General features: G+C 46.7%; 1 protein-coding gene across 2 annotated transcripts in view; it reads left to right on the forward strand.

The window, feature by feature from the left end:
* Nucleotides 1–13971, forward strand: part of PYROXD1 (pyridine nucleotide-disulphide oxidoreductase domain 1) — a 379583-nt gene that overhangs the window by 197486 nt on the left and 168126 nt on the right. For both annotated transcript variants that reach the window (XM_069628426.1, XM_069628427.1), the window contains exon 10: nt 1035–1157. In XM_069628426.1, the coding sequence (XP_069484527.1) occupies nt 1035–1157 (123 nt within the window). The remainder of the gene's footprint in view (nt 1–1034; nt 1158–13971) is intronic.

The raw sequence follows: 13971 nt of genomic DNA on the forward strand, positions 1-13971 counted from the left end.
ACTTGCTCCTGCATAGCTGCATCTGACTCCCCTTTTTCAGTTTTAGACATGGGTAATCCTTCGCCTTTACTATTTGGACCACCTACGTGCACCGCTTGCCAGCGTATTGGATTGGATGATGTGTCCCAAATTGCCTTTTCCACTGCTGCTGTCAGGATGTAGTGGTTTGCATTTTGCCACGGTTCATGCGCGCTACTTTCAGGCTATCCCTATTAACGCTCGATAATACAATGTTGGAGATGCCGCCTGACTTCTGTATAATTACTGGGTCAGTGATTGGCCAAAACCTACTCTCATGTTTTGATTCCCCTTTCGATCTCCTTGGATAGGGAACACCAATGCTCCCTTTCTGGACCATTGGACATTGAGCCATCGTTATGAAGAAAGTCTCTCCCTAACCATTTTTCTTTGACACCTACAAACTCTCCCACCCCTCCTTTGACCCAGCTTGACAGCTTCTCTTGTTGTTCAAGCAAAAATAATAGGTATAGGACACAGGGAACAGACATTTCTCTGACATTTAATATACTGTCCCTTCACTCCTCCACCCCTCTCCCACCCAGAAGTAAAAATGGTTGTGTGTATTTATTTGTAGTGGTTAGTTACTTTGATTGTTAGAATACTTTGCTGTAATGCATGACAATGTTGGGTTACTAGATTTGAAAATTATCTCTTATATTTAATATTGAGATCTTTAAATTAAGTGGCATTCTACACTACTCTTCAACACATTTATTTTGATGGGATTTTAATTGTACAATGATCACATCTTAAATACCATGAAATATTCTCCTTGATGGACAGAATTAATTCTCAGCCACTTTTCGAAATTGGTTATGAGTATTTGGTACATTGGTAAATTAGTTTGTCCGTGAGTCAAACTGTAATTGATTCTTTTCTAAAAGTACCTTTGTTGTTACGACCTTTGTTGTTGTTGGGGTGATATTAGGGGTGGTTGGTGGATAAATGGAGAGGACCCTTCAAATCTTCATTTTAAAATCAAGGACTTACCAAACGTTTCTGCTATGTTTTAGTTTGATGTCGCTGAGGATGGAGGTCTGAAAGTTGATGATCATATGCGAACTTCGCTACCTGATATATATGCAGCAGGAGATATCTGCACTGCTTCCTGGGAACACAGTTCACTATGGCAACAGGTAAACTAATGTTGCCTTGTATTCTTTGCATTCCTTTCTAAATATGTTTGATAGATAGTTTAATCAGTAATTTCTGCTTTTTTATGTTTTTCTGTGAACACTGAGTTCTTGCGATAGGTTTGTGAATAGAGGGTTGTTAAAGACTAGTTGCTAAGAAGGGACACTATTTGAGTGTCGCCAGTGGTCCACCTTTGTCCTCCTGGCTCTGTGCCTGTGATCCAGAGCTCAGGAATGTGAGTCAGCAGAGTACAGATTAAAGTAACACAGCTCTGATTAGATCTCTTTACTTGTGTTCGTTCCCATCTTGTGTCCCTCCATCACCTCTGCAGTCTGATTGGCTGCTGTGGGCTTAGTGGAGGGACAAGGATTGGGAGCTCATCTTAAGCTCATCAGCAAGACATTGCCGATTGGGTAGGCTGGAGAGGACAAAGCCAGCAAAAAATGGAGTAGGTGTGCGATCAGTGGTGCCTTGGGATAGAATGTTGAGGCACAGGGGCACAGGGTTTTTTTTTTCAGGGTCCCGCAGATATCCAGCATATGCGTAACATTTGAGCTGAAGGTCAAGGGTTTTTGGCAGAGTATAGCTCAAACATGAGGCCTTAACTGACATTGGAGCTCATTCCTGAGGAATTTGAGACTGCACTTGGCATATATCATCAGCACCTGCACATGTGAAGCTGCATCTTATATATGGTGAACTAACCATGCATAGGTTATGTAATGTTATGTTTGAAAGCTTTCCTGCCGGCCCAAATAAACACTGGTAGGATCTCAAACTGCTGAGGCTAGCCTGGACGTTGGCGTTGTTCTCCTTTCCAAGGTTTCCAGACTGTAGTGTGTGAAGGAGAAAATAAGAGAAGGGTTGAAGTGGAGATTGAAAGAAAACACAGCTAAAGCAGACCATGGGGTTCAAATATGTTTAGGGCAGGTTGGAGGAAGAAGGATTACGTTTATTGGGTGTATATTGATCTAGCCAAAAGTCGATCAGATCAGGATTTCGGAATTTGGAGGGTACATTACTTGGTATGTGAAGGAGAAGGGAATATTTTGGTGAGTTTCAAAGAGACAAATGGGTATTGCTAAAAAGTACTGTGTTGCTTTGTGATGGACTTGAGATGTGCTTAAGTGGTCATTTGACACATGTTGCCTTTTATTGACTAGAAGTCTGTTTAATTTCTCCCACAAAACAAACTCCAGAATAGTAATTCTGTGACTGGCAAGCCTTGTGACCAAGTCATGAATAGGCTGTGTGGAGTCATTAGCTGGCATAGGATTACATATCAGACATGTGAGGCCATACCATGTATATTATGGCTCCACCAGGCAGGTGGTGTATGCAATTGAAGTACTTTTAGACTATTCTTGGCATATGATAGCAGTACTTTGATATGTCCGGTTGTATTTTACATATTCTGAATATAGCTGACATGTTGGGCTAGAACGGGCATAATGTAGCAGTCTTTGCATGTTGGAGGCAAAAATGTGCATCTTATGGCATCACCTGGGAATGTGAGCTGTATTTAGCACGTAATTACTATCCCTGGTATCGGAGGCTATAACTGAAATAAAATGCAGTAGCTGGTCATATGGGACTGCACTTATATTTGAAGGTACTTTGGCCTTGCCTTTGTTGGGTGTACCCCTCTTGTATCATAAACCCATTTGCAAAACTGAGAGGTAATGGCTGGAAGGGTTTGAAGTAATCGTTACATCTGGCATTGCTGGAGGCAACCCTCCAGTTCATCATTTTAGCCTGCTCTGCCATTACGGAAAGGGAAAGACCTTTTGCAAATCAGGCTTGGCCTCAACCGAAAAGGAGCAGTCCAGCGCAAATTGCTATGTCACATCTCTTCTCCGCAAGTTCACAAGCAACCCCCGACATGCTTCCTCCTCAATGTGCATAGTCAGTGAGGTGTAAATTGAGATTTTAGGTACAACAGGCTCCCTTAACACAGGCAGCAGGAATGTTACAGACTACTGCAGTAAGTCATTAGAAACAGGAGTCAAACACGAGGTTGGCATGGTTCAGGAACATGGTTTATTTAACCAAATAAAGGCCTAACTCTCCATAACACGTTCAGGATTCCGCTCCCTAAGAAACAATCTCTGGTGGAAATCATCAAAATGTTTGTGTAACCAACAAGCCTGTCCTCTGTCCAAAATCTCCTGATATGACCCTATCACTAGTAAATGGCACCCCTAGGAGCATGACTCCCTCCTCTTAGTATCCAGAGTCTGTTTGTGGAGACCATAACAGTTTAAGATGCAGAAAGGCAACCAGGAGAATGCCTCCCTTCTTCTGTTACCAGTCTCTTCTCAAGTTCAACCAACACTTCATCAGCAGTTGCAACTCGTGCAACAATTCCTCCCAGGGATGTTGAGATTCCTTTCTTGTCACCCTCTGACAAGAGTCTACCACTTTATAGACATCACTAGGACGAGGGAGGTTACTCCTGATGCACAACTCGCAACGTTTTGCTCCAATAGTTTTGGTGGGACTACTGTGCTGAGGGAGATTACTTTTGATGCACTCCTCCTTAGGAGTACTGAGATGAGGGCGATCAATCCAGATGCAACCTTCTACACCCAACCCCCTACCGGGTCTCCCAGGACCAGGTTACCTTCTCGTGGAGGCAGCTCCGTCTCTGGTTCTTCCTGGGGTGTTGGTAGCGGTTGGTGCCTTTTTTTTCCTCTTCGCCGCTCTGCCCTACTTCCACCGGGCCTGAGAGCTGTCGAGCTTTCGAGCTTGGCATTGTTGTGGAACCATCAGGTCCCCCTCGATGAGGTCATGCCACCGCCTCTCTTCCCCCAGCTGCTTCTCTGGTCAGCTTTTCCACCTTCTTGGATCTGCTCAGCTGACTGCTTATCGCAGACCTGCTGCTATGAATTCTCCTCTTGCCAGGCTCTAACTTCCAGCTTCCTTGCTTGACTCTCCCTGATTCAAGTCCTTTGCCAGTTTTTATACTTGATAGCTGGCTCATCCCCATCAGACTGTCACGGTCTGTCTTTGAAATACCCAGTTTGTTCGACTTTTCTGGATCGTTTAATACGTTTGACCGAATTTCCTCTGTACCTTTTTACCTTCTTACCATTTTGCTGGAAATATTAATTGAGCCTTGTGAGTTTTGTTGAGTGCTGCATCTCACCTTGTGGTCACTGTAGAGCGCCAGGCAATGGGAGGCTTGAGGTTTTTATTTAGCTCAAATTTGATCATAACATGAGAAGGGAATGAAAGCATAAGATTTTTGTAGACTCTCGTGGGCTGCATTTATGCACCACTGCTCTGGCTTTCTCTTGCAGAGGTCTGTCTCTCTTGCACTAGTTTTGCTGCTGTAGCAGTCACTAGTGTACATGGTTTTTCAGTGCCTTCTTTGCATATCGCAGATGGCCGATAACTTGTGCACAATTCTGCCCCACTTTTGTTTGCCTTACAGCCAGTTTCGAAGGAGAGGAACTGTCTCCTCCAGTGTGGTGTGTGTATGTGTATATATATATATTTCTGAGGCTTGTGGAATCTGCTTAGATCACATGCTGTGCATAGGCCGACATCTAGTGGAAGCTGCGGAGTATTACAGTTTGTTTTTCGAAACTCGAAAATTGGGCATCGACACAGGGCGTGCCAGTAATACTATCCTTAGTGTGACGTCCACTGTACCCATGATCCCTCACGCGTCTAGGACCCTCAGATTGTTTTTTTCCGCCATGCTGGTCGGAAGCACTGAGCGGAGTTCCCTGACTTAGTCAGATTTTGCTAATATTGTTATATATTTCCCCGTTTATTCCACCTCTACGTCGAGTCTCCGAACATCGACACTCGATGCCGGATCGGAGAAAATTCAACCGTCGGACTACAGCGACGGATTTGGGGCTCGGAAGGCCTCTGGCCTCGGCCCAGGCCTCGGAAGTCCTCTGGACTCGACCCTGCAAGTAGGGAGAGTGGGGGGTGACAAATATCCTACACTCTGTTTAATATAGGTACATTACTTATATTCCTACACTCCCAGCACACGCTGCCATAGGGTGCGTATGGAGGGTACCCCCTTTCAATTTGCCCCAAGTGCAACCGGAAGTATCTTTGGGTTGACAGACGCGCCACGTGTAACCTCTGCTTGTCGAGGGACCACCCCGAGGCAAATTGCAGAGCGTGCAGTCGGTTTAAACCTAAGACCCTTAAGGACCGTTCGATAAAGCGTTGGGCCCACCACTCCAGGCGACAAGAGGCCATGGCCGCGAAGGGTGCCTTCAGCGATGGCAGCGACACCGTACTTTCGGATGGCGAGGGCAATGTGGCGTCGATGGACAGCCAAGCGCAAGTCCCCGACCTCGGAAGGTTGTCCGGCAGGGCAGCTATGGGGATGACCCCCCAGCGACACGAGCGCTACCCACACCACTTCCAGCAAACAGAAGTCCAACCGAGACCCGACGCGCACGTCAAGTTCTCGGCAAGAGGCACGTAGAGAACGGTCCACCGAGTCAGTGTCCTCTGGGCGTTCGCGTTCGCCTCATGACACAAAGCAACCCTCCACTGTTGCTAAAAGTGCCTCGCTCCCCTTATTGACTGAGGTTCGGTCGTCGGAGGACGACGCCGACCTCTACCCCCAAGCCGCACTCCAGGAGTCGGCGTCTACATGCAGCTACAAGGCTGCTACCGAATCCCTTACACTCTCCAGAGACAGGGACTCTACCCCCGAATTTCGACGCCAGTCATCGAAAAGCTCAGATAGGACCCAAAAGTCGGGGAAGCACTCATCCACCCACGGGGATGGGGGGAAACAACGAAGTAAGCAGTCCCAGCCTACTTCCTCTCCTAAACTACATTCTACTCCACCTAAACAGACAGACAAGTCTCAGACCCTTGTCCTTAAGGCCCCTGTTCAGGCCAGTAGGTCTAGCCAGGACAAATCTTGATCTGTTGTCCCTAAGACCCCTGTTCAAACCAGTAGGTCTAGTCAGGATAAAACAGAGAAAGCACTCCAGGAAAGAGTATTCCCAGTTCAAAGGAATGGTCCAGTGAGGACATAGAGTAATGTCAAGGATGTCATCATTGGCAGATTTCTATGCCAAGAACCCGGAACACTTTCTCTCTTATAGACCAGAAGGGTCAACTCCCTCAGGCTCAAAGGATCCAATACCCCCAAGTAGGAAGTCCCGGGGTGAAGCACCAACTCTAGCTTCAAACCCCTTCTATATACAGCCCTATTCTCAATACCAGGAAGATCCATCCTTTGTTGAGGATCCAGACGTGGGCATGTTCGAAGAACAAACTGGGACAGGCTATTACAGGGATGATGAGGACCAAGAGGAGGAGGAGGAGGAAGAGGACGACCTAGATACATACAGGGTAGATTCCCCAGTAGAGAAAGAGCCCGCGGTTACCGACTCCCCGGTCAACAACCAACCTCTCCTGAATGAGGTCCTGTCCAGAGCGGCACAGCACTTCCACATTGAAACCCAAGGTGCTCAGGAAGAGAGGGACTTTGCAGAGAAACTGGTGGGAGAGAGGAGACCTGTTGCTCAGGCCATCCCTATCCTTAAGTCAATACAAAGGAGGATAGACCCTTCCCTTGTTAACCCCAATCTCACTAGGGCAGTAAACCCCAGAATTGAAAAGCTTTTCAGGGCAGCCCAATCTGACCCACTGTACATAAGGGGACATCTCAAACTGGACTCCCTGGTTGTTACAAACACCCGTAAAAGGGCGGGAACACCCTTGTCATCGTCCGAAGCTCCCCCCGACAAGGAGAGCAAGAAGATTTATGGCTTGGGCAGGAAAGTAGCCTCCACTTCCGCCTACCAGGCAAGGATTGCAAACTCCAGCACCCTGCTGGCTAGTTACAACTGCCATCAATGGGAAGAAGTCGCGGCTCTCATAGACTCTGCCCCAGAACCCTTAAAAAGCCAATTGGCACGAGTTTCGTCAGAGGGGAGAGCCGTATCAGGTTGCATTTTAAAATCAACCTTTGATGCCGCGGATAACGCCGGCAGATTAATTGCTGAAAGCACAGTCATCAAGAGGCATGCTTGGCTACGGCAGTCTGGTTTCAAGGCTGAGACCCAAGCATCATTGATAGATAAGCCGGTGGAGCCGGATCTATTGCTTGGAAAGGCTGTCGAGGACGCACTAAAGAATGCCAAGGACGAGTACGAGACACTCGAGTCCCTAGGGCAACTAACCAACAAACCCCCTAACCAGAGAGGGAATGGCAATTTTCGTCGGCCTCGCGGACAAAACCCCCAAAGAGGCTCTAACTATTCCCAAGGCCAGGGTACTACATGGAACACTAACCAGCAGTCTACCCAGAATTATGGCAGGGGTAACAAAAGAGGTCGTGGTAGGGGTAGAGGCAGTCCCAATAAAACAGTGACGCTCCGTTCAGGGTCCCTTCTCACGCATCCCCAGTAGGGGGACGCATTTCCATCTTCACCCAAGCTTGGGAAGGGATCACATCAGACAGATGGGTGCTGTCCACAGTGTCCGCAGGATACTGCATAGAACTCCTAGAGCGTCCCCGAAACCACCCTCCACGACAAAGAATACACTCCTTATACCACCAGAAGATCCTACTCGAAGAGATCGAAATTCTTCTCGCAAAGGACGCGATAGAACTCGTCCCGGGACACCAGGTAAACAAGGGTATTTATTCAACTTACTTCCTTGTGCCAAAAAAAGATTTGACAATGCGCCCAGTATTGGACTTACGGCCTGCAAACAAGTATGTCAAGCCCCAAAAATTTCGCATGACTACTCTCCAAGAGGTAATTCCCCTCCTAAAAGGGGGGATTACATGGCAACATTGGATATGAAAGATGCCTATTTTCATATTTCCATGTTCCCAGCGCACAGGAAATATCTGCGCTTCAAGGTGGACAGTCAGCACTACCAGTTCAAGGTACTGCCCTTCGGGATAGCCTCGGCTCCAAGGGTATTCACCAAGGTACTGGCGGTGGCGGCGGCACACCTACGTAGGGAGGCAATCCCAGTGTACCCTTATCTGGACGACTGGCTCATCACGGGGGAGACCCCAGTAATTTGCAGGACAAACATTCAAAGAACTATCTACCTCCTCTTCGAATTGGGCTTCTCCATAAACGAGAAAAAATCAAGTCTGGTGCCCAGCACCTCCAAGCAGTTCCTAGGAGCTGTTCTAAATACTCAAGAGGGGTTGGCTTTTCCTTCAGAGGAAAGAATTCGGAATATACTACTGCAAATTCCGCAATATCAAACCGGTCGCCAGATAACAGTACGCAAAGCAATGCGTTTGCTGGGCGTGATGGCGTCATGTATTTACCTGGTCACCCACGCGCGCCTGCGCATGCGTCCCATGCAAGAATGGTTGGCGAAACTGTGTTCACAGGCAAGTGGTCAGTGGGACGACTGGTGGACAAGAGACAATCTATCCAAGGGGAAACCCTTTTACGATCCCGAGATACAGGCGGTAGTCACGACGGACTCATGCCTGACAGGATGGGGAGCTCACCATCTCCACCGCACAGCTCAGGGTCTCTGGTCTCACACAGTGGCCAAGAACCACATCAACCTGCTAGAGCTTCTGGCAGTTTTCAGAGCACTTCAAGCGTTCGAGCCCCACCTACTGAACCTGTCGGTGCAGATCCGGATGGACAACACGACAGCCATGTTCTGCATGAACAAGCAAGGAGGGACGCGTTCGCCAAATCTGTCCAGACTTGCCCAGAAAATTAGGATGTGGGCACTCAGACAGAACATCTTTCTGTCATCTCAACATGTTCCAGGGGATCTCAATTCTCTAGCGGACGCTTTGAGCAGAGATCCCCTTCCAGAGGAACACGAATGGTGTCTACACAGAGATATCATAGAAGATCTCTTCTCTCAGTGGGGTTTTTATCCAGTATAGTCCTATTCGTCACAAGCGAAAACAGACAGTGCCCAGGATTCACATCCAGGTTTCCCCAACCAGACTCCCTGGGGAACGCCCTGTGGATGAACTGGTCAGGGATGTTTGCATACGCTTTTCCACCAACTCCTCTCATCAGGAAGGTGGTGAACAAGATGAACAGAGTCTCGATGACGCTCGTCCTAGTTGCTCCCATGTGGGCGAGACAACTGTGGTTTCCACACCTACACAGACTCTCGGTGTGCGATCCCATCAAACTCCCGGGCTGGTACAACCTTTTGTCCCAGCACCAAGGTCAGAAGGTTCATCCTCAACCCAACTCCATGAACCTAGCAGCATGGTTCCTGAGGTCATAGAGTTTGGACATCTCAATTTACCACAGAGGTGTATGGACATCCTAAAAGAGTCTAGGAAACCGAACACGAGGCATTACTACTTCGACAAATGGAAGAGATTCGTTATCTGGTGCCAGTATAAACAAATGAACCCAGTTGATTGCATTCCTTCCACAATCGTGACATACATGCTCCACCTGCTTGATGCAGGGTTGGTTTTCAACTCACTAAAGGTACACCTGGCAGCACTGTCAGCGTACACCACCTCACATAGCAAGGTGTTGTGGTGGAAGGTACCCGTGGTTAAAGCCTTCATCCTCCTATATCTAACCCACCACTAGGATGGGACCTGAACGTGGTGCTATCTAAACTCATGGGTCCCCCATTCGAGCCCATGCATAAGAGAAGTCTCAAACACCTGACCTATAAGACTGCCTTCTTAGTAGCCATTACATCCATAAGAAGGGTCAGTGAAATTCAGGCTCTGTCAGTGCAGGATCCTTTCTTTACTATTCATAAGGATAAGCTGGTTTTACGGACACACCCTAGGTTCTCACCTAAGTTTATTTCCAAATTCCATGTAAACCAGTCAATCGAGCTTTCGGCTTTCTTCCAAAACCCACAAAGCTCGGCTGATGTTAAACTACACACCCTAGATGTGCGTAGGGCGGTCCTTTACTACGTAAACAAGACCAGACCGCTGAGGAAAACAGATCAACTGTTTGTCTCCGTAGCCACAGGCAAAGAGGGAGATCGCGTCTCTAAGGGTGCCATTTCCAAGTGGATTGTCAACTGTATCCAGTTGTGTTACTCTCTTTCTGACAAAACGTTGCCTTTTACGCCCAGAGCCCACTCGACAAGAGGCATTGGGGCCACTCTGACTTTCATTGCAAATGTTCCCCTTGACACCATTTGCAAAGCAGCTACTTGGAGCTCTATCCACACTTTTACTCAGCACTACTGCATTGACACCCATTCCAAGACAGATACTCAAGTGGGGCAAGCGGTTCTAAGACATTTATTTGCTCATGACCCTTCTCAAATCCCACCTCCTTCTAACACTGCTCGCTAATCTATGCACAGCATGTGATCTAAGCAGATACCACAAGCCTCAGAAGGGATACATTACTCACCGTAATCGTATTTCTGATGTTTGTATCTGCTAGATTCACATGCGACCCACCCTTCCTCCCCTCTGAGAGAAGGCGCATGGATTCTTGTAGTCTTATCTTATCTATCTGAATGACCAGCCATTCTCCCATTGGGTGCTGACAATGGTATACTGTGACAAATATGACATGTTCAGGTAAACAAAAGTTGACTGACTCACTTGATTGTCCAATGCACCGGTCAAGCCTGTATGTTTGGTGCATCTTGCATACATGATTAAAGACAAAACACTAGCCTTTATTCCATTTAGGCGGCTTTGTCCAAGAAGGGCTAGCGATGAAAACGACTTATGCTTGGATGACTTTGATTTCAGTTCATTGCCAACCAGGAGTACAAGTAAAAACTTGCAATGCTCGTCTACACTAAACGTGGGCCGCTTGCTCAAAAGCGACCAAATGAGGAAATCTTCCAGCTTTCATCATTCCTCAAAACAGTTCTCTCTCTACCACCGACTGGGGAGAGATGAACATGCAGAGACTGCAAGAGAACTCAAGCCCACTAGTGGTTGCCTCCAAAAAATGCAAAAGATAAACCGGTCTATAGCAGGAGATGGGAAAACAAACAGGTGGTTTTCTGGGTAATGGAGTCGCTTCATAATGCACCAGAAGGAGTGGGCAGGGCTGGCTCCGAAAAAGGTAAAGAATGAACTTTGAACAATTGGGGTTCCTGTCTTGGAGGAGGGATCCACAGCACTCTGTAAGGACTTTGACAAGAAGGATAGGGGGTGATGTCTCGCTTATATACAAATTGATTACTGATTATAAACTTTGCATTGTTCATGATAGTTGCATATTTACCTTTTTGTTTATTTACAGTATGTGTAGCTACGTTCAAATGGTATGTTCGACATATTATATTATGTTCATTTCGTCTGCGATCAAATCGTACACGAACAAACAACCCAAATCCATGGAATGGTCTTTCTCGTCGGGGCTGCTTCATCTCAGTACCTTGATGAGAGGTTATAGAGTCTGTCTCCTTGGGGCCTCCTAGTCTCAATATTCAGGGAAGGGCTTGTGCTACAATATAATATAGTACCTTAGTGTTATACCTAGTAGTGTGGGGAAGTGGTGAGGATCTTATGCTGTGAGAGGAGAGAGGATGGTCATGGAATGAACATGTCTATCCAAATACAGAATGTCCACCCGCATGCTTTCGCCCCTAGGGGGATTATTGGTTAGCTGCTGCACCAGCCTAGCCTTACAGGGGAGGACTCCCCCCTTGGGGGGGCAGTGATGTCATCCTATGATTTGTCACACTACCAAATATTGGACTGTACTGATGGTTCGTTTTTACTAAGCTTAACTCGTAAAGTCGGTTTACAGTGTTGCTGACCGTAACGTCATTACGGTGGGATGGATAAGGGGTATGCTTTGCATTTTAGTTTAAAAAAAAAAAATGACCCTTAGCACCTATCTGTGGACATTGATGGTGCTAAGGAGTTTGGCCGGTGGCCTGGGAGCAAAGCGGGTCATAGGCTGCAAGGGCGCAGTTCCCTTGCTGCAGTCAGACCGCTCAGGACAACCCGCATATACCAGTATATAAAGCCTGCATCTTAAGCAGCCTGGCTGGCTGGAAGCCCCAGGGTGCCAATTAATGGGGCATGGTTGCCACTTGGAGTAAATGCAACAGTAGCCAATTGCTCTTCTTATATATATTTTTTTCAAATAAAACTCCACCACTGAATGGGCCGAAAACCACCTCACAATCATTTGTTGAGGTTATCTTTATTGTCCTAGCAGTACGTCCGTCATTTCATACATCTGTTTTCCATGTATCAACTGATGTCTTAAACAGCGCAGAAAATATTTTAGAGTCTAACTCTAACCTTTGGATTGGCTTAATATAATGTAATGCCAAGAATGAATCCAATGTGTCTTATGTGGCAAACCAGGAGGACTCGGACTAAGATGTGCCATTTTGAAGAGGTTTTATTTAAATAAAAAGAAAACGCTTATCTAATCATACTGCTATGAGGGAAGTTTCCTACCTAAGTAAGTAAAAAGTAAGGGTGCTCAAAATAAATAGTCCCTAGTCCATCCTAGACCAAATCCTAACAGCCAACTAGTCCCTGCCACTGAAGATAAAAATATAGTTAAAAAAAGGAGGTGTAATAGCCTCTGTCTTCAGCTCCGGCCTGGCCAACCAAGTAGTTACTCTTTACAGCAGGTTTACAGAGTTCGTCAATATCTCAAAATACAATTTACAACCCCTCTGCAGGTGCTAATGAATAATATTTTCCTCTTCTTTAGGAAAAATACGTTTTTTTCCAAACAATTTCTCCGATTTTGACTAGATGCTTGAAACTCTCCAGTTTCTCTTTCTGTACAGTTTTCTTTATTAAATGTCGTGATTCTCAGACTCTCCAAAGTCCTCTGGCCTTCTGACAGGCTTATTTTCTCTGTCTCGATGGGTCCTTAACTCGTTCAGGTTTTCTCGGTTCCCCCAACCCCAAGCTGATGGCTCTCCCAGCTTCAAATGTTAGTCTATTTTGTTTCTCAGGACTCAACAATATCCTCTGGCTTTCTATTTGCTTTGTTGCAACTTGTTTTAAATAGGGTGTCGGCCCACTTGGTTTTGTCAGGCTATTGAAACCTTGCCGGCTTCCCCAGCCTTGATTATCAAGTTCGTACCTCACAATTGCCTTCTCTCCTGAGGAGCTTTGGTTTACCTTCCGTTGCTTGTCTCAGTGGCAAATGTACTTCTCGTGCAGAGCTTCGGCACCCTTTTGGCAGTTTGGTCTCAGAGTATGTTCCCAGGCCCACCACGACTTCCTTGTGGTCACGCCATTAGATGAGACGGTTGCTTCTCCGTCTCTTTCCTGACCTTAGCTTCTCGTTAAAGCCTTCTCGTGTCTTGCGAGCGAGTAGTTTGCTCTGCACGCTAACACTGGCTACGCAGCTTAGTGTGGCTCCTCACCTTCAGAACATCTTTCAGTCAAAGGCTCGCTTGTGCATAGGATTCTCTCTCCTTGATTCAAAATTCCTTGTGGTTTTATCTATGTCATCAGAAACACAAGTGGTGTGTCGCTGTTCTTTGACCAAAGTTCGGGCAAGATCCAGCATTACCTGAGGCCAAAGAGATTGAAGAAATGTCAGTATTCAGTGGATTCAAAACCGAAGTAAGTCTTTTCAATTCCCATGTAGGCAGACAATGTAGTCTGGACCGGGAGTTCCTTATCAGAATGGACAAATGTCCTCTAGAGGGGAGTCAATCCCATTGAGATCCCTCTTGCCCAGATCTGACTGGTCTTGCTGCGTGGGCTCACCTCACTAGCCTCAAAGAGGGTGGCTCTGCACAGAAGAGAAGGGACGAATGGTCCAGATTAAGAGACTCCCTCTTGTTTGGAAACCGGAAAATGCCCTGAGAAGTCCACATGGCCCTGTTCTTTCCTTTCATGTAGATTTACAGAGTAGGATTTATGGCTCTTATTTG

Source organism: Ambystoma mexicanum, chromosome 12 (assembly GCF_040938575.1).
Source record: "Ambystoma mexicanum isolate Mex_15411 chromosome 12, UKY_AmexF1_1, whole genome shotgun sequence".
NCBI lineage: Eukaryota > Metazoa > Chordata > Amphibia > Caudata > Ambystomatidae > Ambystoma > Ambystoma mexicanum.